Consider the following 26,638-nt stretch of genomic DNA (forward strand, 5'->3'; position numbering starts at 1 on the left):
TACATTATAATATCATACAAGTTCATTGTTAAAATACTTGGTATTGGAAACTTAGAACCAAAAATATTTTTTTACACAAACTATAATGATCTGTATTTAGGTACGGAAAAAAATCACCATGTTTCACGTTCTTCAGTTATAGGGTGCATGTAGCATGTTTATTTAAATAATGATAACAAAAAAATAAAAAATATATTAAATATAAAAAAAAATTACTCCAGAGTTCTCAGAAGTAACAATAATTGATGTATATGCATAATTATATTCTAAGAAATCTACAGGTTCCACTTCTTTCTTAAGTCATATAAGTGCAGAACTACAGCCATTGTCTATAGAGAGTAGAAACCAAAGCCTCGACTTGTTCTAACATAATTTTTATCAATATCATTAGTAGCCTAGTATTAATTTGTTTGTTTTCGTTAAAAATAATAAATAAATAGGTATATATAAGTATAATATTATGCAGATTTAAAGTAAATTAATAAAAAACACAACTAAACTAGGTACAACTACATTAACGTCAACATATGAAGTTAATTTTGAAATACTCATATATTAGTATATTTTTATCATATAATGATAAACGTTAACAACCTATGTGCCTATAAAAAAATATAATTAGGTTTATTTTTATCTATTATAATTTTCTAAAATCATTATAATATTATATTTGATTTTCGCAAATTTGATATACAATAAAGGGGCGTTATCCGTTATATATTTTATAATATTATTTTAGCTCTGTATGGATGTTGAAACAATTATTGAAGTAGCGATCACCTACTCAATGTCTACATTCCATCTGTACACACAGACAATAAATATATACATATTGACGTTTGACAAACATGCAATACAATTAAAACAAATCAAATTCTCAATACACGATCCAAAACCTCGAACTAGGTAGGTACTTATAGATACGTTGCCTGAACGGTCAACAATTCCTATACTAACTATTAAGTCTTCATAGCAATTAATATTCACTTGTCTCACAAAAGACTAAAGAAAGCTATCTCACATTCTCGCTTATATTGTATTATTATTTTTTCTGTTGGAATCGATGACATACAAATTAAACTTATTATATATGTATATTGTATATATTAGTAAAGCACTAAAGCATAAGTGGAAATAGTACTGTACAGTTGAAAGTCGTAATACGATGAGTACCTACATAAACAGGGGCATCGTAAACTATTCGTGACGTTGGCCCTCGAATGTTTAAAATTCATTTCAAAAACCATACTAGTAAATGTTGTTACACAAATTGTGTACATTTATAAATCAATATTTTATGTTACGGATACTGGCATCACGTTTTTGATATATTATTTGGTCTGTCGACTCAAAAACCACAACAGTAAATTTGTAAAAATTGTGTAAGCCGTAAGGTGTAACAATAAATTACTGATGTAGATTTCGAGCTAATTTTCAAACATACGCGTGCAAGCATCATGCAGCTCTGTTTTGATGAATTAATTGTAGACAATATGGAGTATTGGAGTATACCTATGTGGCTATGTGGCTATGTGAGCGGTGCGCTAAGCTTTACGAATGAAAATATAAAGATACAAAACATTTGTTGTCAAGTTAACATCCTATCTTTATTCCTTAAATAATCCATTTCATTTTCTCTACTTTCTTTTAATTTCCAAGTTCCAACTAAATAAAATTACCAACCGAGCTAGGTATATTTGTATATAATATAAACTTTTTCTTAAACCAACGTATCCAAATTATGGGGTTTTTTTAAAAATTTCAAGTATAACCATATCAAGCACTTTCTGCTATACAAAACTTTTTTAGTTATAACTTAAGTATCCTTTAACGATTTAAATTTTGGACGTTCTAATCATTCCTTAGTCCTTACACAATGATTTTTCCATTTTTCTTGTTTACAGTCTACGATGGTTATAAAAAAAATTTATTAAAGTTATAGATATTTTTTCAATCGATTCAACACATTAATATTTAAAACTATTTAACTATATAAATCCTTTATAAAGTATTTGTGTCTCTAATAAATATACCCAGTAATGTCAGAAAAATATTAAATAGGTGGCGGTATTGGGATCTACTAATATTATATTCAAAATTATAATAATATAGTAATTAATAATTATATTATATTATTATAAATAACTGTAAAACTGTCAAATTACCTTCACTGGAAACAACCAAATCTAAGATGTGGGTTTATATTTTGCTATAAATAATGTCAATTAGCATTGTTTGCAATCCCCTCTATCCTTATAAATCATAAGTTATAATATAATTAGATAATATAGGTATAATACTGCCCTATTGGCTATTGCAGTGGCCAGTTGCGTCTCTGGTCCCTGCTAGAGCTTAATTAATTGTCAGGTGGACAGTTATAAACTTTTAACAATTGAATATTGTTTATTTGGATAAACAAAAGTATAATCCTTGCAGATAATAAAACGAATTTCAACAAAAGGCAAATGTATTATTTATATATAGGTACAGCTAATTTAAGTTCTTAATTTTTTTTTTTTATTATTTATTCAATTGGTTGGCAATCTTCATACAGTTAAATTAAATAATTGCATTAAAAAGGATAAAGAAACGAGTCGATTTATTATTATATTATAAACAGTACAAATATTATTTACATAGCCATATATAGATAATAATATTGATCTGTACGCGTAAATAAAAATAAACGGCTTTCGGTCATTATCTGTATACTATATTCTATGCTCATGCCGCTCACGTTACCGACTATTGACGGTTTTGTTTGAATTCAGACGTGACTGCGCTATCTTTGGATGGATGGCCATTGTGCTGCTAGACCGCTAGGTAGCGTTGACGTCGGCATCGGTTGCGTGCAGTTGCCCGACAGGTGGCGACAGATTCGTCGGTGTTGTTGACGAGGGGCGCTGCGGGTTTCTCTGTAATTGGTATTTGTCGTGCGTCCATATTCCGTTTCTCACCGTGTCCATGTTTTTGTCATCCCATTGACGCATTCACTACATTTCAGCGATCAACAGTTCCACTACGACTGTGTGCGCAAGGCGAACGTTTCGGCCGCCGCGCTCCTTGTGATCATCACCGCCGCCGATTTATCAGCGTTATATTTTACCATAACATGTTGTATTAGTGTGAATAGTGTGATTTAAGATTTTGTCGTTATCATTATCGTCGTTTTTTCGATTTAAATTTTATTCGTCGTTTTCGTAAATTATTGTGACGGTACCTATCTACTTAACTGTTTTAAAAAAAGTACATTTGAGTAATACTTCTCTATAACGATGATTCACGTAAACTCATGACCGCGTTCGTCGAAAACTACACTTGTTGTCTAGTACGCGGTAGTGCGGCATAGTATTTAAAAAGTATTTCGACAATTTACCGAGTGTGTCGTGTGTCTACGGGATATCGATGTGGTGCGTCTAGAGATTGTATTTTTCGCAGTGGGCACCCAGCAGTTTTCGAAATGCCTGCTGAAGATGATTCGTCCGTGTTGTCCAACATCTGCGTGGGCTGCGAATGGTTGGCCACTGAACTATCGTCCAGTAACAAGTGTCAGTTGCTCATACTGGACTGCCGTAGTTCTATGGACTTCTCAGAGTGTCACATCCGTGATGCGGTCAACTTCAGCATACCCACTATTATGCTAAGACGGTTGGCCGCCGGTAAAATTGACTTGGCGTCTACAGTCAAGTGCACTGATCTCAGAGAGCAAATTGTCAATGCATATAAACAAAGTGCATTTGTGCTGTATGGTGATGAGTGTTTGGGTGATCGTAAGACTACTTCATCAGTATCAGATACAATGATTGTGTTGGCCAAGCGATTATTGAAGGATGGATGTAAGGTTCATTGCCTGAACGGTAAGAATTTCTTAAGATTACATTTATGTTAGGTGTATAGCTATGCATTTTTTTATTATTATATAACTTGGTTCATATAGAGGTACCTTGATTATTATGAAATGTTTTTGTACTTCAACCTACATCTACCATAATGAATATTATTATGATTTTAAATATTTTATAGTTTTCATAATGATAACATTTGAGTTATTTCAAGTGATAATAATTAAGTAGGTAGTTTACGTATTAGCGATTGTACATTAATGATAATTCTTATCTGACTTGCCCTGTCAGTTAGGCAACCGATTAATAGGTTTTTAAATTTAAAAAAATGTTTGGAGTATAATGAATTTAAAAAATACCATTCAAACTTGTTGAATATTTATCTACTAATGGTATTTATTTACTAATGGTAAAAATGAATTTTTTTTTTGTTTTGTAAATTGCAGAATCCAGTAGGTTTCTATACTATTTAATTACTTACATAATACATAGTTTTTCAATCTCAAACTATTTTGAATGATTTATATTTATTTTATTATTTCAACCTAATATATTTAACTTTTATTGTGTATCTAACAGTTACTTATTAGGTAGAAGTCTACTTAGTATTACCTATTTTATCACATTTAACCTTTTGTTGTATAAGTAATGGATACTAATTATTGTCTCAACTAATTTGAATTTAATGAATCTACCAATAATAGATGTATGGTATTGCGGTATTGGTATGAAATCAAACTATAAATTACCTATAAAGGGTATTTAAATCAATTATCTATTATATTGTTTTTTTAATAATCCATTAAATTGCAATTAGTTCAGTTAATGATGTGTATAATTTAGTAGGTGCGTAGATTTCTGGAATAATTTAATGAATTATTTACCTTTTATTTATTAATGAATATTATGTTCAAAAAGTTATAGTACATAAATTAGTTCATAAACTATTGTTCCTTTCAGGTTCTATAATAAAATAACTGTGACATTATGTAGTTTTTGAATTAATCTTTACTTATTTAAGTAATTAAAACATTTGAATAGGTTTCTTCCATTAATCTTAAAAAAATTATAACATTTTTAGTTGTATGGTAAAATAATTAAGAAACCGTGTGGTTTTTTATGCAAAAGATAATAAAGTTATTTTTTGTTAAATTATTTTTATAATTTCTATGTATATTTACTTACCATTTAGACTTGGTTTTATGTAACATCTTAGTGCTGTTCATTATTTAAAAATTCAAATTATTAACCATCAGACGAAACAGAATTATTTTTTAATCTTTATAATATTATGTTTGTATTTAAATTAGCTTAAGATTTTAAATCTTATTGAATTTGTTTATAAAGTTTTGGTATAATAATCATAATATGGTAGTATTTATCCCTATTATTCGCCTATATATACACAATATTTTATGTACCTATATATTGTAAATTGTCATTAATCAGGGTCTCCCAAATTGCTTATTATGCAAATGGAAGGGGTGACATAAAAATATAATTAATAAAATTGAAATGGTGAAACTTGTTATTTAGTTTACATAATAATTAGTTACTGTTTGATATTGATAATACTTGTTGCATTTATGTTTCTAGATAAATAGTTTCAATAAAAATAGTATATTCTTTTGTTTTTATCCTGTCTTATTGTGTTTATATATTTTAATATAATTTTTATTTTGTTTATGGGTGATATTCTCAACTATTATTTAATAATTTGCTTGTTTAGTTACTTATTATAAACATTGTACATTATTTTTTTTATTCATTACTGGTAAAATGTAAATAATCGTTAATTACTAATTGCATATATTATTTCAATTTTCATTTACTTTAAATTAATTATTTACTTATTTGATTTTCATCTTAAACTTGCCTGTATAATTTATTTCTATTTCATATCCAAATCAATGAATAATAATAAAGTGTAGGTATTTAATTGGCTTTCACTTTTCACCACGAGTTTTCTTACTTCTGCAATAATTGTTATCTAAAAATATTATTTTTAGAAAGGGGAAATATTATTTCACAATATTTACCATAGCGCAAGTGGTTATAGTCAAGTCGATATTGTCGTGGTTTACAACTTATAATGCAATTTTTGTAACATATTTTTACTATACTAATTTCCTGGGCTAATACAAATTAGATATTAAAGTGTAATCCAATTATGTGTGTCCAAATAGAACTTATGTCCTGTGAACTATGTTCACAACCGAATCCAGGGCGCATAGGTGAACGAATTTTGAATATCGATGTAATGATTACAATGCGATGGTTAGTCTTTTTTCGGTTTATCTCTATCCTCTCCTGTCACCGCCATGCTAGCGATCCGAGTTAAGGAAGTCGGCTAATAATGTAGGAATGTCCATTTCGTCATTTGTACGTTACAACCGAATCCGATTTATTACAAACCGGTATTGACCGAAAACTATGTTTGTTAACAATTCAGCGGAGCTCTCCTCCGACTGTAGGTGTGAACGCTTCCTACGTGTGTACACGATCGGGCCGGTCATAAAGCTACGGTTACACACACTCAACGCACGCATAGGCGTCGGACCATGAATAAAGACATACATTTTGTGCGTAGCTGTATATTAGAAGATCATAATGAAAACAATTTTTTTCGGTACACTCCTCATACACACACGCACACTTATTATATATTATAATAATACGACCGGTGTTCATTCATATTTTAATGAACGTCTTATTATTATTATTCATTCAATGGTTGCATCAGTTTTGTCGATCTTGCCTGTTGCTGGAAACCTTCACGGTCAACTACCACTCGGTCGGTACCCATCCTCGTTGTAGGTGTTGTGACCTAATCAAGGTCGTTGGCGCGACCGGTTAGATGGTGTATGCAGTACGTTCCGCAGGGTGCCGCCGAGAGGTACCTACCTCCGGGAAATCATTTTCTTTTCTAATCTGTTCGATTTATTGATGATATTTGTCTCCAGTTTATGATCAACAAGGATAACAAACGTTTTGAATATCTTTCGGTGTCAATGTATACACTGATGTTATTCTTAAAAATGCAAAAAATAAAATAATAAATGTCTTTTTTCGAATTTTCTAGAGAAGAATAAAATAAATAATGCATGTACCTTAACTCCTAAGATGTTTTTATACACTGTGTCCACGTTTAAACAGAATGTAATGGACCAATAACTTGCTACTCTTTTTACCATTAGAAAGTTTATGGACTCCGAGTGTTTTACATTTTAAAAAGTGCCAGTAACTTTCGACTTTTTGTCTGCCCGTCAAAACATTAATGGAAAGTACTTATATTATTTATATTTCGTTCGACTTTTTCGTAAAACTCGTTCTGTTACCTGTAACCCCCACTCGAACGTGAATTGTATTCTTCTGTTGTGTCATTTATTATTTTATCATGAACTTGCACTTGGCTATATTATTATATCACACTTTGGTCTTTCTTTATCGTAGCATTTTCAATAATTGTTGTGATAGTATATAATATGTCTTGTTTGTCGATAATACACGCGTTGATTTTGTTTGGTTTAATTTGGCGATAACTGATTGCTAATTGGTAATTACTAATTAGCATTTATGACTTAATATTGTAAAAATATTCAGCAATTCCAATCCGCTATATAATCAGTATAATAATTGTTATTAATTTACAATTTCAAAGTACTACTTTTTATTTATTCTAATCAGTTAAAAAAAATACTGTAATTATTTTTCGTTAAATAAATTACAGATGTTTTGGTCTGACTTAAATATGAAATAATTATGTGTTTTTTACCAATCTAATATATGTAAAGTCGTAACAACTTTTTTTATTAAATATCTGAGTTTAATATTTATAAAACATTATAGATACGATTATTTGTGTGTGTTTTTGGTTGTTATAGGTGTAGTGTTAACCTCGATTTTAACTTCAGCTTAGTAGAGTAAATTAATTACTAGATGTTACATACTGTTCCTTTGACAAATATTAAAAATTGAACATTAATTTAAAAATAAAATAATATTTATATTCATTGAACGAATTATCATATACTGCACAGTGCACACTATTGCTTTGGTAAATTAACAACTGATTATTGATGTTTGGCATAATCTATTATCTATGGAAAAAAAAATAGGTACTTGTTATTCAAGTTGTCTGAAATTTGATTAATAATATTCAAAATAAACTTTTATCACACATTTTTATATAACTGTCAATTGAATTGCTTTTCACTTTCGCTCATATTTTTTACTCAACTCACTTCCATTGAACTGTATTCACTCAATATAAATATGTGAATACAATTATGCAAGCAAATCCAGCCCATAGTTGAAAATTTTAAAATAAATATTAATTTTATCCCGTTTGACGAGATTGAACAATAGTTCAACTCGTGAATACCGTTATACGATATGCCACATGATTTCGTGGGTGGAAATGAAGGTAGGTTTTTGTTTAATGCGATATGCAAAACCAGACAGCAATACGCCCGTCTAGTTGGTGTATTGTATTTGTATAATACATCTATAGTATCTAATTATGAAAGAGTAGACGTATTCCTGCAATATTTATTTTCGTGAATATTATGTATATTCAACTATGATGGGTATACTAACTATTGATTGTCAATAAATATCAGTTGCATTTTCTTTCCAAAGGAAAGTGTACATTTACTATTAAACTAAAGCGTATTTGCCTAAAGATTATTTTCATATTCCTCAAAATAGGATGATGATTCCTGATCCTTTGATAAGTGAGGTAGTTGTAATGTGATGGTACCTTTTATATATTTATTATTTTGATTCTGAAAGACTATGATGTATTACGATACTGTAATGTCTGTAATAGCACACGAGGTAATGAAAATGTAGGAGTTAAAAAGTTTCTAGCTATTCTTGGTCTCAAAATTAATTAATTTAATACTGTATACATAATTCTAATTTATTGATAGCTATGGTATAAATTGACAGAATATTACAATATGATTATTTTATTCCAACAGTCCTTATTCGTATTCCGTCATAATTTATAACTTTATAAGTGAATTGCACTGCTGTTGCTGGTATTTCTTATTTTCTATGCTCATTAAAATAAGGGTTGCCACAAAAACGTTTTATATTATTACCAAAAATCGTTCGTGGTTTGTATATATTTTATCGTAACCACTGTGGACAGATGATTATTATACCGAGCGTTGGATAAAACGCGATCAACAGGAAGTCTTATTATTATTATTTTAAGTATTTTCTCATCGTGCACAATTGGCATAGTCACGACGACGTCGGACCGAGAGTACCGGAAACGGCGCGGCGACGGCGGAGTTGCCTCATCGGGGCTTGTCCCGCTCCCGTCTCGTTGGCGTGTTTTTATCATTCATCCGTCCTGTTTGCGTGCGTGTGCGCGTGGTGCCGCCGCCGCTCTCAATGGAAATGTCTTGCCCGCCGCCCCCTCATATGGCCGTGTAAGGTTTCCGGCGCGCGCTTAATGAAAACATTATTTTATACATATATATCATATACTGAGTAAAACGATTCGCGTGGGACTACGGCGGGCCGGTATACAGTTTATTTTTTCTTATGATTTTTTCCGTTCTGTTTCTATATAGTGTATTCTACTATACCTACACTCTACACTCATCGTAAAACAACATATTATACTATGGAAAAAAAACATACCTACGCGCGCACGTGTTTCGATTTTGCAAAACGATAATAGTGTAAGATAAAAAAATCACCGCTGCTAATATTATTACCTGTTTATTATTTACGTAATTTGTGATTGGCGCACGTGGGGGCCACGGATGCCTTATTTATATGATATATCGCAAGAGCTCAAAATTAATATATTATTAATTATTAAATTATATACAAACTTAAAATTGTATATAATATTATATTCCACTGTCGTCATCCACTTGGCCTAGGTACGAGGATGAATCGATTATCCTATCAAATTAATAAATTGGTCTGTACAATATTATAATATTATATAGTCCGGACTCTCAGACTGAGATCAGAGGCGGCGCTTCGCCAAATCGGGCTTGTTAACGGAACACAAAAAGGCGTACGCCAAATATAGACCATATTATATTTTATATTATATGCATCTTAATGTTTATTTATATGTGTATGCGGTGACATTAAGTAGGCGGTAGTGATGGTGGCGGCGACAGTGACTGGTTTTTCAGGAGGCTGTGTGACAAGCGTTTATTAATAATTACTGCTAATCAACTATTTTTTTATTTTTTGTCGTTCTGTGGTGTCTATTTCACCTTCAATTCCAAATTGTGTTTAAATGTTTATTTTTATATGTACCTACGTTTATTTTTTGATATTCAGTATGTCCCAAAAAGCCCGGTTACCTTATTAATAGCTTCGTGGTAAATCAATTATTTTAATGTTTTTTCATAATAGCTATCAATAAAAAAATTTAATTTTATACAATTTTTTTTTTTAAATATTAACAAAACTAATATTTTATCGTTAAAAATAGAAAATATAGAAAAGTAAACTGTTATAGAATTATGATATAACTGATAAGATATTAGATAATTATATTAGTTTTAAATTAATAAACTAATTTAAAACAGCATTGAAATTTTCAGTAGGTAATACATACATTGATATATTTTTATGAACTTTTATAAATAATATCCACATTGTAGTTTGTTTTATCAACATTGTTGTTGATTTATTTAGACAATTTCGAATTCTTTTAGTTTTTGCTTATATAACTAATAAACTAACAAATATCAACAACTTAAACTTGTTACTTGGTAAATTTTTAATATTAAAAATAAAATTTTTTCAATCTGAATTTACTTATCGATTTCAAAACCTGTGTTTAAATATATTTATTTACCTCAGAGATAATTTGGATGAATGGGACATACTCTGTATTCTGACTTCCCTAATTACTATTTCAAGTAACTTTACCTAATTTGGCTATTTCGTTATTTCATAGGATTATTATTTATAATATACATTAAACAATATTTAATATGTTTATATGTGGTAGAAATAAAACGACAGTTTTTGTTAAAAATTCGGTATTGTTGACATTGTAATACAAATATTATCGTTAATTTTTATTGTCTTAAATACTTCTTCGACTGTTCTATAGAATAGTTTTATTTTTTTGAATGTGAGTTTTTTTGATTTGTTTGTGTTTAAAAAATTTTTATGCAACTATAATAATTTACTTCATAAACAAAAAATAAAACCTGGCAACATTGCACTCAGTCGTAATACTATATCTTGCTGACAATATTTGCGAATAAATCTGCAGTTTTCTACGCAATGAATAAATAATCAAAATTCTCTCGGCGGGTCATTCGGACAACGTGTAGAAATGTTATGCAATGAGTATCCATATTCTATAGAGTATTGACTATAATATACATTAAATACCCATTATCGGTACGAACGTGTATAATGTACACGTATATGTATCGGAGAATGTATACACATTTGACATTGCCACCGGACATAACTCAAACGATTTTAAATATGTTTTTTTCTTCATGAATTGCATTTACGTCATTCACAAGACATGCGCGCCAGTCTTTGGTTAATCAATGATAAACCGGAATCGTCAATCGGTCGTAGTAGTTGTGTAGCTGTATAATTATAGTAGTTTCCCACGCAAACAAGTCAAACAAACGGAAACCGCTCAGGATAGACATGATGCTTTTTAGTTTATACCCCCACGCACTTAAGGGTGGTACAATTACGGCTTATCCATTTTCACATTTTTCATTTAATATTGTTATTTAAAATTATAAAAATAGAGGGTATTTATTTGAGGAAGTTTATTTTTTTCTAACGGGCGAAAAGATCCAATTGAATAGCCGGAAAGAGCGCATGTTTTGTTTCACAACCAAACTGCCAGTATCCGGCGCGTGCGCACGCGTATGTGTATATCCTGCCGTGTGTTTTAAACTAAACCGGATGTACATTTCCGGCATTTAGGATCCGTTGCGCGCTTCCTTTTCAGCAGGAGGCCTTGGCGTGCAAAAACCAGTACCCCGGACACGCCTAGTCCGAAAATAAGTCGCCCGGTTTCCGTTTTCACTACTGCTGGGAATTCGAAAAACATACGACCTATTTTAAAAACATACGACTCTGGTGCGGATTTCTCGCACTCTGCGTTCTATGAAGGATATCCGGTGGCGTGTCTATAAACACCCATTTTATATTTAGACACTTTGAATTATTTACCATTTGCAGCGTCCAAAATATGTTTATGACATTAGATATGTTTTATTTTAATTTGTGTTGCTGTCAAATATCTACTGGAGACTAAGTAGTTGAGACGTAAGCATTCTGTATTATGCAAATCACGTATTTGTTACTATGTTATTGTTTGGATACCAGTAATCATCGTTATACTTACTCGTTTTTTTTAATATAATTAATTTAACGGATTTAAATGTAAGTCTGATTAGAATTTTTTATTGTATGACAATACATTTATTTAGAATGCAATTAACGTTGATTATTCTGTTTAATTACTTATATGTATTATTGTGTAATAATAAGAGCTGCTCTACTTAAAGCAGTAATACTACTTTTAATACGTCAAAAAATGACCTATAGTTTATCTAATATATAGTTTAAACTTTAAACTCCGCGTCACGGAACATCAAGTTAGATAATACCTTTATTTTATAAAAATGTTAAAATTATTAGCATTTTTATAGCACCAATCAATATGATCGTATTTAAAAATTTTATTTTTATGTTGCCATTTAAGATGTGGCATTTTTGAAGTGAACATTTTTTTTGTGTAGTATAATTTGAATAATAAAATTTTAGAAGATCTAGTATTTACATAAAAGTAATAGTACTCAGGAAGTTTATAAAATTATATTATTTATTTTATAAAAATTGGTAAAAATAATGTTTGGATTAGTTTCTGTTGGTTTCGTATTAATTATATCCATTATTAAATATACTATTATTCATTAAATAGTTTAATAATGTAAAATAAATATGTATTTATGTGAGTGTTATTAATAATAATAATAATATTTGGCCACTTGTGTCGGGTAACAGGCGCTCAATAATAGTAGATAAAGATTTTAAATGAGATTATTTTGAACAACAACAAGAGTAATGAACTTGCAGGTTAAAACATTTTCATAAATAATAATTAATCGTATCGCCTTATAGCGGTGAATACAAATTAGTGCTGCAGATATATCAATCGATCGAGTACGCTACCGTCAATATATTGATATAAAAAATGTATTTATAATGATATTATAATTTAGAGTTTAAAGTAACACTTAGTTTTGATTTTTGATGGTGGGAGGAGATATAGTTATTGTAACAACAAACCCGACCCGGGACGTGATGTCTTTCCCGAGCAATGTGCGGTCTGTGATCACAGTAAGTTAATAGTACACGCGGAGTTGACCTATATATTTGTATGGGCCTCGGCCGGAGGATCGATATAATCGGGCCTCTGAAAACGCGTGGGTCGTCGCTGGAACGGCAGCAGCGGTGGCGGGGTATTTTATAAAAAGGTCTTTATGTAATGTAGAACGTGTTACGTGATCAAGCGCTTTGCCACCGCCAGTTTTTCGTATTCAATGAAGCACACCTCGTGCGCATAGTCGTGGTAACCCGACGGATGGAAATACCACGTGCGGCGCGTCGGCCAGCAATGCCCGATTTCTTCCCTGACCTGTGAGCATTATTGTTTACCATGAATATTTTTTTATAATGAAAAGATTTTTCAATTAAGATTATTTTTATCAACCGTAACAGTGGGCGATTTTGAATTTGGAAAAAGTACCATAAAAACCGGTTAACGCAACCGTTTATCAAAAATTTTGTCCGAGTAGGCGTTCCCGGGGGTAGGTTGTCAGTTTATATTGTACGTGGGTCGCCATTATGTTTCGTCTTGACCCATTTTCGTGTTTGATTACGCGTGCAGGACCTCGACGAGCACCGGACGCGTTTGTTTGTTTTTCACGAGAATTTATTAAGGTATTTTTATTCGTAGTTTTTCAAATTATGATTTATTCGGATTATTGCTGTAAACCGCTCAAGAGTGTTCTAAAGGCGTAAGCGATGATAATAATAACTAGATCGGTTGGTTATTATTTTTTCTGTCTGTCGATTAACGCGCCCAGGCTTGAAAAACACTTGGTATACAATAATAAAATATTATTATATATACCGTGAATAAGAATGTTGGGATTTGGTAGTGGCAGGGTACGTTGTGCGTTCGTTAATAAATCATCCGGTTTTATTGGCAGCTGGTTTCCGGTAGGCCAATTTTGATTTCCGGTCGGGTACCCGTCTGAGTTGTGCGTACTATATGTCCATATTATATATTGTATACTTGAGCCGGTCGGTGTTGGCCGATCGATGCGTCGTTGTTGCAGCCGCCGCCCGGTCCAGATGACGGGGACCCTTTGTGAGAAGCGCCAATGTTATTTACCACGAGGCGACCAGGAGCGGTGAAGGCGGCGCCCACTCATCACGAACCCACACACACACACTGTTACGCGGAATGTTTTCTTTACTCTATCGAAATGAAAAAAAAGAGTGCGCGCGTGGGTGGCGGAAAATTTTATTTTATAATAGACGTTAAAAATACTATTCGTAAACCTAGATGGAAATTTTTTAAATTTTCATTAAGATAAAATAAATTTCATCTGCGAGTTAGTATACGACATATAATATTATTTTTTGTCTTTATATTCATTTAAAAAATATTAAGATTCATCGTATAGGTACACCAGCATTTATCCATAATTTTTACAGTAACGATATATTTTTTTGTTATAGATGAATTTCAGAAATTATTACTAATAATAATGTAATTATAGACGACTAATTACTTTCGTAGTTAAGTAGAATGCGTAATTATAACGGTATATACATAGTTATCTTTGTTTATATTTATACAATTTTTTTTGTTTATATTGTCAATAATAGTATTAATTTAATTTCTTTATATTTAAATAGTATATCGTCACTTTTATAATGTTTTTAAATTTGAAGTTTTAAGAATATTGTCTGTCCGAATACATGTTAGGAACTGATTTCTATGAATAGGCCTGAAGCGTCAGGATGTTGTTACCATATGTTAGAATATGTTGAAAGACACACCTCGGGTTAGGGAATATTATAAATTACCACTTATATATACTTATTAACAATGAACTAAACATCTAAATAAATATCATCCATATGTTACGACTTACGTCGTATAATATGTATAATAATGCAAGCAAAATAGTTGACGTTAAGTTGTTAAGAATTTAACTGTTATATATATATTGTTGGATTTGTATTAAACACTTCAATAAATCCATAAACAACGAGTTTTGGACACAGCTTGTTACTAGAGTATTTTATGAGAAGTAATAAATTAAAACATTGAAACCTCGTCATGTAAATAATGCACCAATGCATTGCAGAGGTCACTGAAAAGGCATGACAAAAAGTCTAAAATAGGTTTTCTATGAAAATCAACCCTTTTATAACAAAGGCATGTTAAATGTTCGACTATATATAGTATCTTTGAATATAGTAAATAAGCTGGAAAAAAATTATTTACTATTTAAAATTAGGTATGTGAGTTGTTGTAAATTTAATTTTAGTATGGAAACCATTTTCTTTAATATGATATAAAATAAATGTCTTGTTATTTATTATGAAAATTATACACTTGTTTAATTAATATTGATTAATGAATAGAAATTCATTTATTTTGTTTTTAATCGTATATACTGTAGACGTATGTAGTTAAGGTTGATTGATGAATATTGTACTAAATTAAATGCCGATATCTACTACATCCTCCTTCAAACAAACACTTCTCAATTAATAGATCACCTATTACTTTATAAATGATTATCTTTTAATATTTATATCTCATTAACTAGGAACTTTATTTTTACATAATATTACCACACTTCTTAGAATTATAATATATTATTTCAATCGATGCACGAAAACTCTTCACTCGCGAAAAAAACGAAAACGTATCACGTTAAAATATTTGGAACTGTTGTGAATGGTGATAGACGTTACTACGTCAGTAATTAATACAATTTTGGTTCAGTACTCATAAAAAGTTATTTATATAGTAAGTATTAAGTAATAACTACTGTTAGTTATTACTTAGTAGACATGGTAATAGAAAACTCGTTAGCTCGAAAACGGAACGTTATAGTTCCAGACTCAAATAAATTGTATACTGATGCACACACGTGTGAAGATTATTAACTATATGTATTTATTATATTATAATTTATTAGTCGAAATTGATTAAATGTCTAATAGTTTCTTGCTCCCGTCCCTCCGTGACGACAAATACTTGATTAGTATATTAATAGATATTATTTGGTATTCTTATACTATTGTTGTAATCGAGCATATAATAACAATCATGTTAATAATTTTTTTCAGAGAGTTTCGATGCGTTTCAACAATCGTATCCAGAATGGTGTGAATCGTTTTTGGAACGTTGCGCCAGAGCGAACGACGACATGACAGGTTTCATCGGCGACACGGACACTCTGATGGGTTTGCGGTCGCTGCACATCACCCCGTCACTTGTGCCACACACTCGGAACGCACGACGCCAGCACCAATTGCTATCCGTGCTTAGCACATCACCTGAGAGCTCTGGGGGTTCGGACATTGACAGTCTGTCTGACGTGGACAGCTCCAGTTCGATACTTGGTTACGACGAGGACCGTGATTTCCCTGTAGAGATCCTACCCGACCTGTTCCTCGGCAACGCGACTAATTCGGAAGACTTGGAATGGCTTAAGAAACACCGGATAGAGGTAATTTCATACGTCACATAGATCCTAATAATTTCATATTTTTTCAATCTTTTTCAGTTGAGCCCCTCATTTAGCAAGTTTAGGTTTTTACGGTACTGTTTCCTTACAGCGTCTGGAGCTATATCAGTGTTAGACTCAACGGGGAGATCGTACCTTTAGAAACTACAACTAATTTCCAAACGACAGATTGTGTATTAATATAAAATTATGAAATTAAAACAATATATATACATATATATTTAATTTAACATTATATCTATATATAATACATTGTATTACCTATCTTGTATTATAGAATATACTAGATATACCTAACGATATACGTTATTAAAAAATAAAATCATTTAATACTTAAATAACATGACGTATAAAAGTAACGATACTAGTCGTTTGTAATTTGGTTATCTAACATGTTATGTTAAAAGCACTAATTTAATTACACTTTTTTACATTAATATATGCCTGTAAATTATAATATTAATTACATATCAATTAATCATTTAAATAATATTATATTTTAAGAAAAGTAATAAAGTAAAATACATTAATTATAACAATATATATATATTTATGTATTTGTGTAATAAACCTATTAAGCCTAAATCTATTGCCATCTATTTGGTACAAAATGTACAATAATAGTTTCTAAACTACTCAAGAAATAATTTCTAACTCCTATTAATCTTTATACAATAAGCTAGAAAATTAATCAGCTGATTTTATAAAAATATAAAATAAATATATACGGACAACCTATAATTGCAAAGTGCCTGAGTTTCTGACTACAGTATAGTAACCTTAAATCATAATATACTATTAATATTGTATATCCCACAATTAATCAATTTGCTTGGTTTTTTCAGTATATTTTGAACGTTACGTCGGATTTGCCTAACACTTTCGAAGAACAAGGACATATCAAGTACATGCAAATACCAATTTCCGATCATATCGGACAAAACCTTGCCAGCTTTTTCCCTCAAGCAATAGAATTCATCGGTGAGTTGTTTATTTGGTAAATTTTTCTATCAATCCAACCGATTTGCGATTGGATCCCAGATTCATTTTATTTTTGCCCTGGGTGTGTCACGATGATGGGTTCGACATGGTACATATACGTACTTTACGTATTATGTATTTATATGATGTATTATCGTGCCGTAGGTGTTTGTCACTTTTTTGCCGAAATAAAACGCAATAAAATTATGTCGTTATTGTGGGCGAGTAAGTAGTGGGTTTTCGCACTCGCGTATGATTTTATTCCATCGTGTATTATTGTGAAAAAAGTACATGTATGTTGGTAGCAGTAGTAATGAGTGTTAACTTTGCATAGTGTTTCTTGTTGTTTTCTATTTAAAATATTATTAATAGTTGCAAAGGTTGAAGACAGGTTTTTATTTTATCTGGTGTAAGGACACTATACATTTTATATCAGCTACTCATTATTTATTGTAAATTGAATATTTCCTTTTTTAATCTAGATCTCCAGTGGTATGACATATTTTTGATGTATCGTTTTAAACGTGTGTTTTGAAATATTGCCGATTGTGCATGATGCACGTTAACTTTTCATAACTTTGGCTGTGTAACATATGTTAACATTTCTAAGTCATCGTGTTGGAAAAATTTGTTATGTCATTCAATCAATATGATATATAAATAATAATTTTCAGCAAAATTGGTATAAATACATAGTTTTAATAATTTTTACCTATACATTATGAATATTAAGATAATTTTTATAATATATATAACTGTTTAAAAAAATTTATAATATGATCCATGGCTAGTATATTATTTCTCAAATCTAACATGCAACGAAATATTGACATTGTCGAGTGGCGTGTTCATTTTTAAATTATTATTTTTGGTCGTAGATATTACGGTTCACAAGTTATAACAGTAATAACTATTTTTGTGATGCTGGACGCGAGTATATATTATTATATTATGAATATTTTCATAAATAGATTAGTGTTAATCGATATTGACGAACTGTGGACAAGAAACACGTGTTCCAGGAGTTTTTTGGCGACTGTGCATTTTTTAACGCCTTAAATAACCCCGAAAAGAATTTTAATTAAACGTCCGTCCGCCGCTGTGCGATGCGTTAAAATTATGTTTATTTTTCCCTTGTCGTACACCTATAATTAAACGCGTATTTGAAGTATATATTTAACAAAACGTCTAGCGTGTGATTTCTTGGCAGTGTGATATTATTTTCATGAAATTTCTAACTTTGGACACATATTTAGTGATGGTGTCGTTATCGTATATATAATACATACACTCTACTCGTGGTGCGTGAGTATTCTTGTACACACGCGCGCTGGTTGATTCCGTGAATGAAGACGCCCACGCAGTCTGCCGACGTATATGCCGAAATGGAAGTGCTCCCACGCGCACCGGATCCACGTTATAACACGCGCACAGAATGAAATTGTTTGAGGGTGGGGTGGGGAAAGGTTGCTGTCCCTATCAACAAGTTACGGAAAACCGGGAGGGGTGGCTGTGTAGGAGTAGAAGTAAGAGTAGTAGGAGAGTAGTGTTTTTGAGGGTGAGATGGTGGAGAGAAATTTTATCAATGAACTGAACCTTTGAATGAGTGGGCCGTCGCATTGGTCGTTGCACGCATGCGCTCTAGTACCATGTCCCGATCAATATCCGAGTCAAAGCCGGTGGTGTATACGGTATGTTTGTAGGGAAGCGCCGTCGACAGTGCACCCACGCCTCTAGTAATGATGATAACACTCTCCACCCTGCCTGTTCGCAGAGACGAAATATCTCGCCGTATACCCGACCCTCATGCGAGAATGTCGGCCACCGCGTTCGAGAATGTCGGTCACTATTCGTTGACCTGATGAAGTCTCGCGACTCATCAATAATAACATAATATTTTTTTTTTGTAAGTCGATTTTGTTTAGGTACAATTTGAATTACAATGTTACACTATTATGTAATAAGAATGAATTAATAATATTTAGAGTAATTGCGACTTAAAAACGTAACAAAAACGCTAAGAAGTTGAGTGCAAGAACATAATATGTGATGAAGTTTCATATAGATCTTAGTCATTATCCCCATCTACACAATCGATCTTATACCATGATCTATCCCCAATAGCACTGTTGCAAAAGTATATTGTATGTTTAAGAGACGAGTATTTTGCGTTAGACCGTTAAACTGTGTCTTGTAACAGTTGTAATCATGTGTTTAATGAATTATTATTTATATTATTATAAGATTCTGATAATATCTAATACTTAACAATAATTATAAAATAATAATATATTTATTTATTTATTTTAACATAAATTACTATTAGTTATTACTTTATTTAAAGCATTAGAAATACATTCATTAGCACTAGATTCAATTCCCAGATATATATACGCTTTTAAATAGATTTGACGTACTGCACGTAATGGGTAACAAATGTCGACGCAGAACTGTGGAATAAAAGAAAAACGTTTTGTATGCATTTTTAATCAGACTGTTACTAATGGCAAAAACAGTAAATTTAACTCTGCAGGCGAATTGGCGTTGTTCGCGACGATTGTAATCTATGTCGTATGTACTACGTTGTCTACGTACGTATTACACAACGCGAGTAGTTTCTGACTCACTGGATTAGTTCCGGCGTGAGATTTCTGACGTTTATACGCACCAAGGGAAGGAATGCGATTAATTATTTCCGAAGTCGACTGCGTGTAAAATATACTATTAATTAAGAACATGGATATAATTTATAAAGTTTTCGCGGTTTATGTATTTTTCTCGAAAAACCTAACTGGTTATTATTTTTATGATTTAATATATTGACATATTGTGTTGGTGTAGTTTTCGATAAATTGTACCATAATAATACCTAATATATTGTTATATAATTCCATTTGTGGTGGATGAATGTGTGTGGAAATCTATAGTGTGAGCAGTGGTTGTTTATTTGCGTCACTGAGCGCAAGTAATTGAAAACTAAAATAGTTAATTTCAAAATACAAAATATGACGTTGACGACAATGGTGGTTATGAGTTTACCAAACGAAGGTTAAGTTTTGCGTCTGTCCCTACATCGTTAAGCTTGACGGCATTTTGTACGAAAAAAATAATTTACGATGATAATTGATAAGCATTCCGGCATTCGCGGATGTTCGTGTCTCGCTATTGCCGCGTAACAATAATACTACATATATTTGCCCGTAACTTTTTCAGTGTAGTTGTAGTATGATATTATCATGGGTGTAGTTTCACTTTTATCGAGCTTATCTCTTATTGCTTTCTGTCTCATCGAATGAACATTTTAAACAAACTAAACAGATGTCTAATTACACTGTCCTTTCCTGTCATCGACAGTTGACGTACGTATAGGCTCGCACAGCACTGAACGATTTCTCTTGAAATAAATAAAAACCGTATAATTATTGAGTTTTTGTGATTTGAGTGAGGGTGGTGATCTTAGTGTAATGGTGAATGAAATATTGTATGTGTATTAACAGTTGCCAAGCCTTGAGGTGGTTATTTTTTAAGGGCCAGTGGAGGCATTACATTTTTTAGTAAAAATCGTCGTGTACACAGCTCCTTATTAATATTTATTAGATATGCCTAATAATATATTATGTATTTTACACTACAATACTATATACATCCATCTTATGTACGGTATGGGTTTGATTTTTTAATGATATTACTTATTTAGTAATATTTTTTCCTTAGTTACAAACAATAATTTTAATAATAATAATGATATACGACGGAAATGGATTTAAAAAAATAACAATAGCACGGCAGTCGGTCGCGTTCATACCATATTACTCTATGGTTCATACACAATGGCCGCAACGTTCGTAATATATATTATTATTATTATACCTCGTAGCGGATTCCTGCCTTCCTGTGCGCGTAACGTCCTGTTGATATTTCCGTTTTTTCCGTAAGCCGTCCGCATACACTTAATAGTAAATACCGTGTGCGGCTTGTTATAATAATTTTTATACGTTCTCAATATTGAGAACGTTGATAGTGGATAGTTTTGAATGTTTTTTGTTCAGGCACTCATTAATTTGTTACCCATGTTAATAGGTAATATAATTTATGTATGACTAGGACGATTTTTAAAAATATCGTACTGAACCAATTGTTATGTTAACGTGGTTTATAAAAGTATAGGCACTTAAAAGATTTCAAAACTCAGGTTAGTTAAAAGTGTAATATTAGTATAAGCGTTTTCAGTGAGTATACCGGGTGTTTATTTATACTTATATATTTTATATATTATATTGTATCCATTGTCCGTGAGTGTAGGCAATTCTTCGAATAAAGATAACAAAGATTGCGCAACGCGTTCTGAGATTTATATTTGCCTATTGTTTTTTTAACCGAAGCTAAAACGCGCCGCCGCAATAGTGTGTTGATTTTCTCACGGTGCTTTTTAGTCGTGCCATTTACATACATTTCCTCTACACACGCATACGCAACTACGCGAGTACTTAGTGATTCTTAAGCATTTAACGTAATGACTAATGATAATTTTCCAAACTAAATTATTTGAAACTGCAACGTGTGAAAACTGGATACTTTTAAGTTTTTAATGATAGCATTAAAAATATTTATTTACAAAAAATAAGAAAATAAATTATATTGTGCTGTTTTTATTATTGTCATTTGTGTAATACTATCAATTTTAGGTTTTTACTATAATTTTAAGTTTAAAATTATGATAATTAATTTTTTTTATTTAAAAAAAACTCTTATTTAAATTTAAATTAATATTCACGTAAAGGTATTTAGTCATTTTGGTATAATATACTATACTATTATTTAACTAATAATATTTTCACCAATAATTAGACAAAAGTTATGTTATATTATTGTTATATGGTAGTATAACATCCGACGGCGAGGCTTTTCGGCCTATAGGACATGCGGTATTTGAAATTAAAACACCGGTAATTTCCGTTGTATCGAAAATAACGCCGGGAGTAAAGTTCGCCTATCACACCGGCTTATCAATTATAGTGAGCGTTAGTAACAGTTTGTACATAATGAACCGTATATTATATTAACTGCAGTGTGCACATGACCCGCGTAATTAACTCGTAGTGTGTATTTTTGTTATCGTCGTCGTCGAAAACAAACAGGTACCACATCCGTCCGTGATCGATGTGGGTTTCCAATAATATCGACGGAAACAAACAATTTTAATACTAATAAGTAATAATTAATAATAAAAACGCATGCCACTAATATACGACAGTCTGTTGTTGACATATCGGTGAGTGTTTGTTCTTAACCGGGTCGACCGAAATAGCGACATCCGCGAACTCGACTATATTATTATTATGCGCACATGCCACAATAGGTTGATATTATGAATTATGATGTAATAACAATTACCACCATTTCTTTGGCGCAGGGTGCTACTATACACGCGTGGGCGAAAAGGCTTAAGTACAAAAATAACTACGATAAAGCGTAATAAAGCTGACAAAATCCATGGTAACAGGTACACCTTTAAATATACCTTTTACCGGCGTGTGCGTGCGCGCGTGTATTTATTTCAGGAGTCACGTGTTTTGTGTTGATCATGCCGGGCTTCCGTCGCGTTCATAGGTGGGCGGTTGTTTGCATTTGCAAATTGCTGCAAGGTGGGCTGTGTCAAAGTATGACCTTTATTATTGTTATTATTATTATTATTATCATCAGAGTATGTTGTATAATATAGCACAATTCTGTAATATAAATAAAACTTGTGTTGCATGTGTAATGTGTCTATTAATATTTTTTCGCGCGTTCGGAAAGTACAAATTCCCCGGAAGATGTCAGACTTGCACAAGAAAAACGATACGACTTTTTTCTGCTTTTGATACATCATGGTCATGCCGTCTGATATTACCGAATAATGTGACACATCAAATAGGTACCCACCTATTTTTCTCCAACTAGGTTCGACTCTTTCTCTCGAGTAAAAGTAAAAGTGAGCTGTGAAGAACTTAGCTTCTCAATGTCTAAGTTTACTAAACTTGTCAAAATGTTAACATGTCGATGTGATGATTTAATAAAAAAAAAAAAACAAGGCAAAGGAAGAAAACTAAAATCATGTATAAGTATTAGTGTTTAGTAGGGATTATTTTGATAGAATATTTTAAATCCAGTTTTAAAGATTTGTTATTCCTTAATCTCAAATAGTAAATACCTATTTTCCATTTTTAATCATAATAATCTTTCCACTTTCAGTCGTTGTTGAATACGTTTGTCTAGCAAATGCAGTAAGGAAGTAGGCAGTAACAAATAACGAATAGCAAATGTAACTTGTAATAATCTCTAATAATTATTAGATTGTAATTTGTATGTATGTAGACTATGTATAGGTAACCTTATCTTCGTACTCAAGTGATTTTTGGTGAACTTTTACGGCAAAATCTAAATCGACTTATACAGTTAAAAATAAATAATTTTTGAAACCACGATTTCCGCTCTTTTATTGCACATCCAGATTTTTAATTGAAACATTAATAAATATTTTAATGTTGAGCTTTGTAAGTTGTAGAGAGTTTGCGAACAGAGGTATTAAGCGAAGTTTACTAATTATTTTTAATATTGTTCTCTCTTGGACCTCTTCCGTGCCCAATCGCGATTTCTTTTCCATCTGGAATATAATAAATAGTGTATTTTTTTTGTACCTTAATATAATAACAACAATGATTTCGGTTGTAGATAAGAGTCGGGCGCAAAAGAAAGGCGTCTTGGTGCACTGTCTGGCGGGCATATCGCGCTCGGTAACGGTGATGCTGGCGTACCTGATGGCTCACCGGCAACTGACGCTCAACGAGGCGTACAATATGGTGCTGAAGCGCAAGGCGAACATCGACCCAAACTTCCACTTTATGCAGCAGTTGCACTCGTTCGAGAAGCAGCTGCTTGATGCCCGGACGCAGCCCAAGCAGCAGTCTGCCAACTCGACAGGCTCTTCGACGTCCAGCTACCTGAGCCCGCTGTCGACGGCCGTTCAGAGTCCCGATAGCGGCATCGAATTCGACCGGTGGACGCCCGGCACGGGTGGATGAGAAACATTTGAGGGCGACGAACAACGACGATCGCCCCAGACCAAATATCGCTTCTGACCGAACGCCGCCGCTTCATGTATTATTCTACCATTACTATTACTACTACAATTACTACTACTACTATTACTACTACTACTACTACTACTACTACTATTGCTACTTTGCAGTCGTTACAGTCTTCGTTTCCTAAACATTTTTGTTTTTTTTTTTTACTATACACAATAGATCTACTTGCGTTTTTTTAAAATCAAAACTTCAAAACAAAAATGTTATCAAATTCATTCTGTGTAAACGTATTTAAGTTTAACGTGTGCAACCTATTTCGATTAAACGACTGTCTTCTCCCCATTTTTGTCATTAGTGCTCATCATACTTATTATTATTATTACTTTTTTTTTTAAATTTTAAATCGCACAATTCTTTAAATTATTATTTTATCTGTATTGTTAAGGACTAATATTATATAATTTTATTAAGTTATACCATCGATTATTTTTCCGGAGATTTATTGCACACTATGATGTTCCATGCCGTGTAACTACGCGTTAAAAGAAAAAGGATTTTTATCATCACGTTTCATTGACGAGGTGTTGAAAAATTATTCCTTGTATATTATTCATTCAAGTATTACATTTACCACCTGCGATGTGGTGGAACATGTCTATTTAAAAATGATTGTCGTTGTTATATATTTTATACTTAATTTATTTATGTTGTACTGTAAATGTTTATATTTCTAGACTGATTTATGGTCCGATGCCATTTAATTTATTCGTTCGGCCGATTTTAAATTAGCTGTATTATTGATGACGATCATGTTAATATTATATGATTGATTGAGTGAAAATCAATTTTTTCTCATTATCTTCGTTAGATTTTAGATCTTAAAAATTAAAACATGTGTTTGTATGTCATTAAGTGTTGTAACTATTAATTTATTTTTAAATTCAAATTACAGTGTCTAAACATTACTTTATTATATTATATTATTATAATACATTACAAGGATTTTTAAAGTCTATTCCATATTATAAATAATAAATTATAATATTAACATGGGTTACCACTTAATGAAATGATGGCCAATTGTATAAAATTTTATTATATAAGCAAATGATTGTATTTTGTATTAGGCCCTATATTTTGTAATAATAGTGCCATAACCAACCTCAGATGAATGAGGTAAACAATATAAATATGTGTTAATGTAAATGATTATGAGATATAATAATAATAAATATATTTAAAAATATAATTATTTATTAAACTTTAAGAAATGGATAGTATTATGCTCTTTGTATACAAATAAGTTATGATAAAATATTTCCTCCCATTTACCAAAGAAATGATTTGGTCAACGGACAATACAGACTATTCAAGTATAATAAATTCTTGGTACAGTCTTGAGAAAGTTACTTTTTTTTGGTAATTAAATTCTGTTATGAATTACGTTAAAATATTGTTATTCAATAGTTCTTGTTTTGTTTGGTAAGTTACATAACTTGAGTTTAAAAGGAACAATTAAAGTTACTTACTTTTTATTTCTTATTTTTAAAAATATTATAGAAAAATTAAATAATATTTTTAAACAATAAATTAACTAAGTAATGATAAACAAAAAAAAAGTTATTTAAAAACTAAAGAAAAAAGATGGTAATTGTTTAACATTAAATATTTTAAATAATGAATTTTCCAAAATACTTTTTATTAAAAATAAAACTTATTTTTTCAAATAGTTATGACAACAATGTTACCATCAGAAAATCATATAATATGATTACATTACTACAACAATATTTGCATAAGTTATTACTATTGCTTCTTGTTAAAAGCAGGTATTAATATTTAAGTTATTTTTTTTTGGTGTTAAACAGTTATTAATGCTATTATATAATATTGAGTAAAGAGGAATAGGTTGTAGGGAAGCACTCAAACA

At 31.2% G+C, this 26,638-nt stretch overlaps 1 protein-coding gene across 1 annotated transcript; it reads left to right on the top strand.

Moving 5' to 3' along the window:
* The first annotated feature begins 2,927 nt into the window (after window positions 1-2,927).
* Window positions 2,928-25,957, top strand: LOC132927713 (dual specificity protein phosphatase Mpk3). Its single transcript, XM_060992304.1, has 4 exons — window positions 2,928-3,857; window positions 16,257-16,639; window positions 17,503-17,638; window positions 24,353-25,957. Exons 1-4 carry the CDS (start codon window positions 3,461-3,463, stop codon window positions 24,700-24,702), a joined length of 1,266 nt encoding a protein of 421 aa, XP_060848287.1. The 5' UTR covers window positions 2,928-3,460; the 3' UTR covers window positions 24,703-25,957.
* The last annotated feature ends 681 nt before the right edge of the window (window positions 25,958-26,638 follow it).

This window comes from Rhopalosiphum padi, chromosome 1 (assembly GCF_020882245.1).
Source record: "Rhopalosiphum padi isolate XX-2018 chromosome 1, ASM2088224v1, whole genome shotgun sequence".
Taxonomy (NCBI): domain Eukaryota; kingdom Metazoa; phylum Arthropoda; class Insecta; order Hemiptera; family Aphididae; genus Rhopalosiphum; species Rhopalosiphum padi.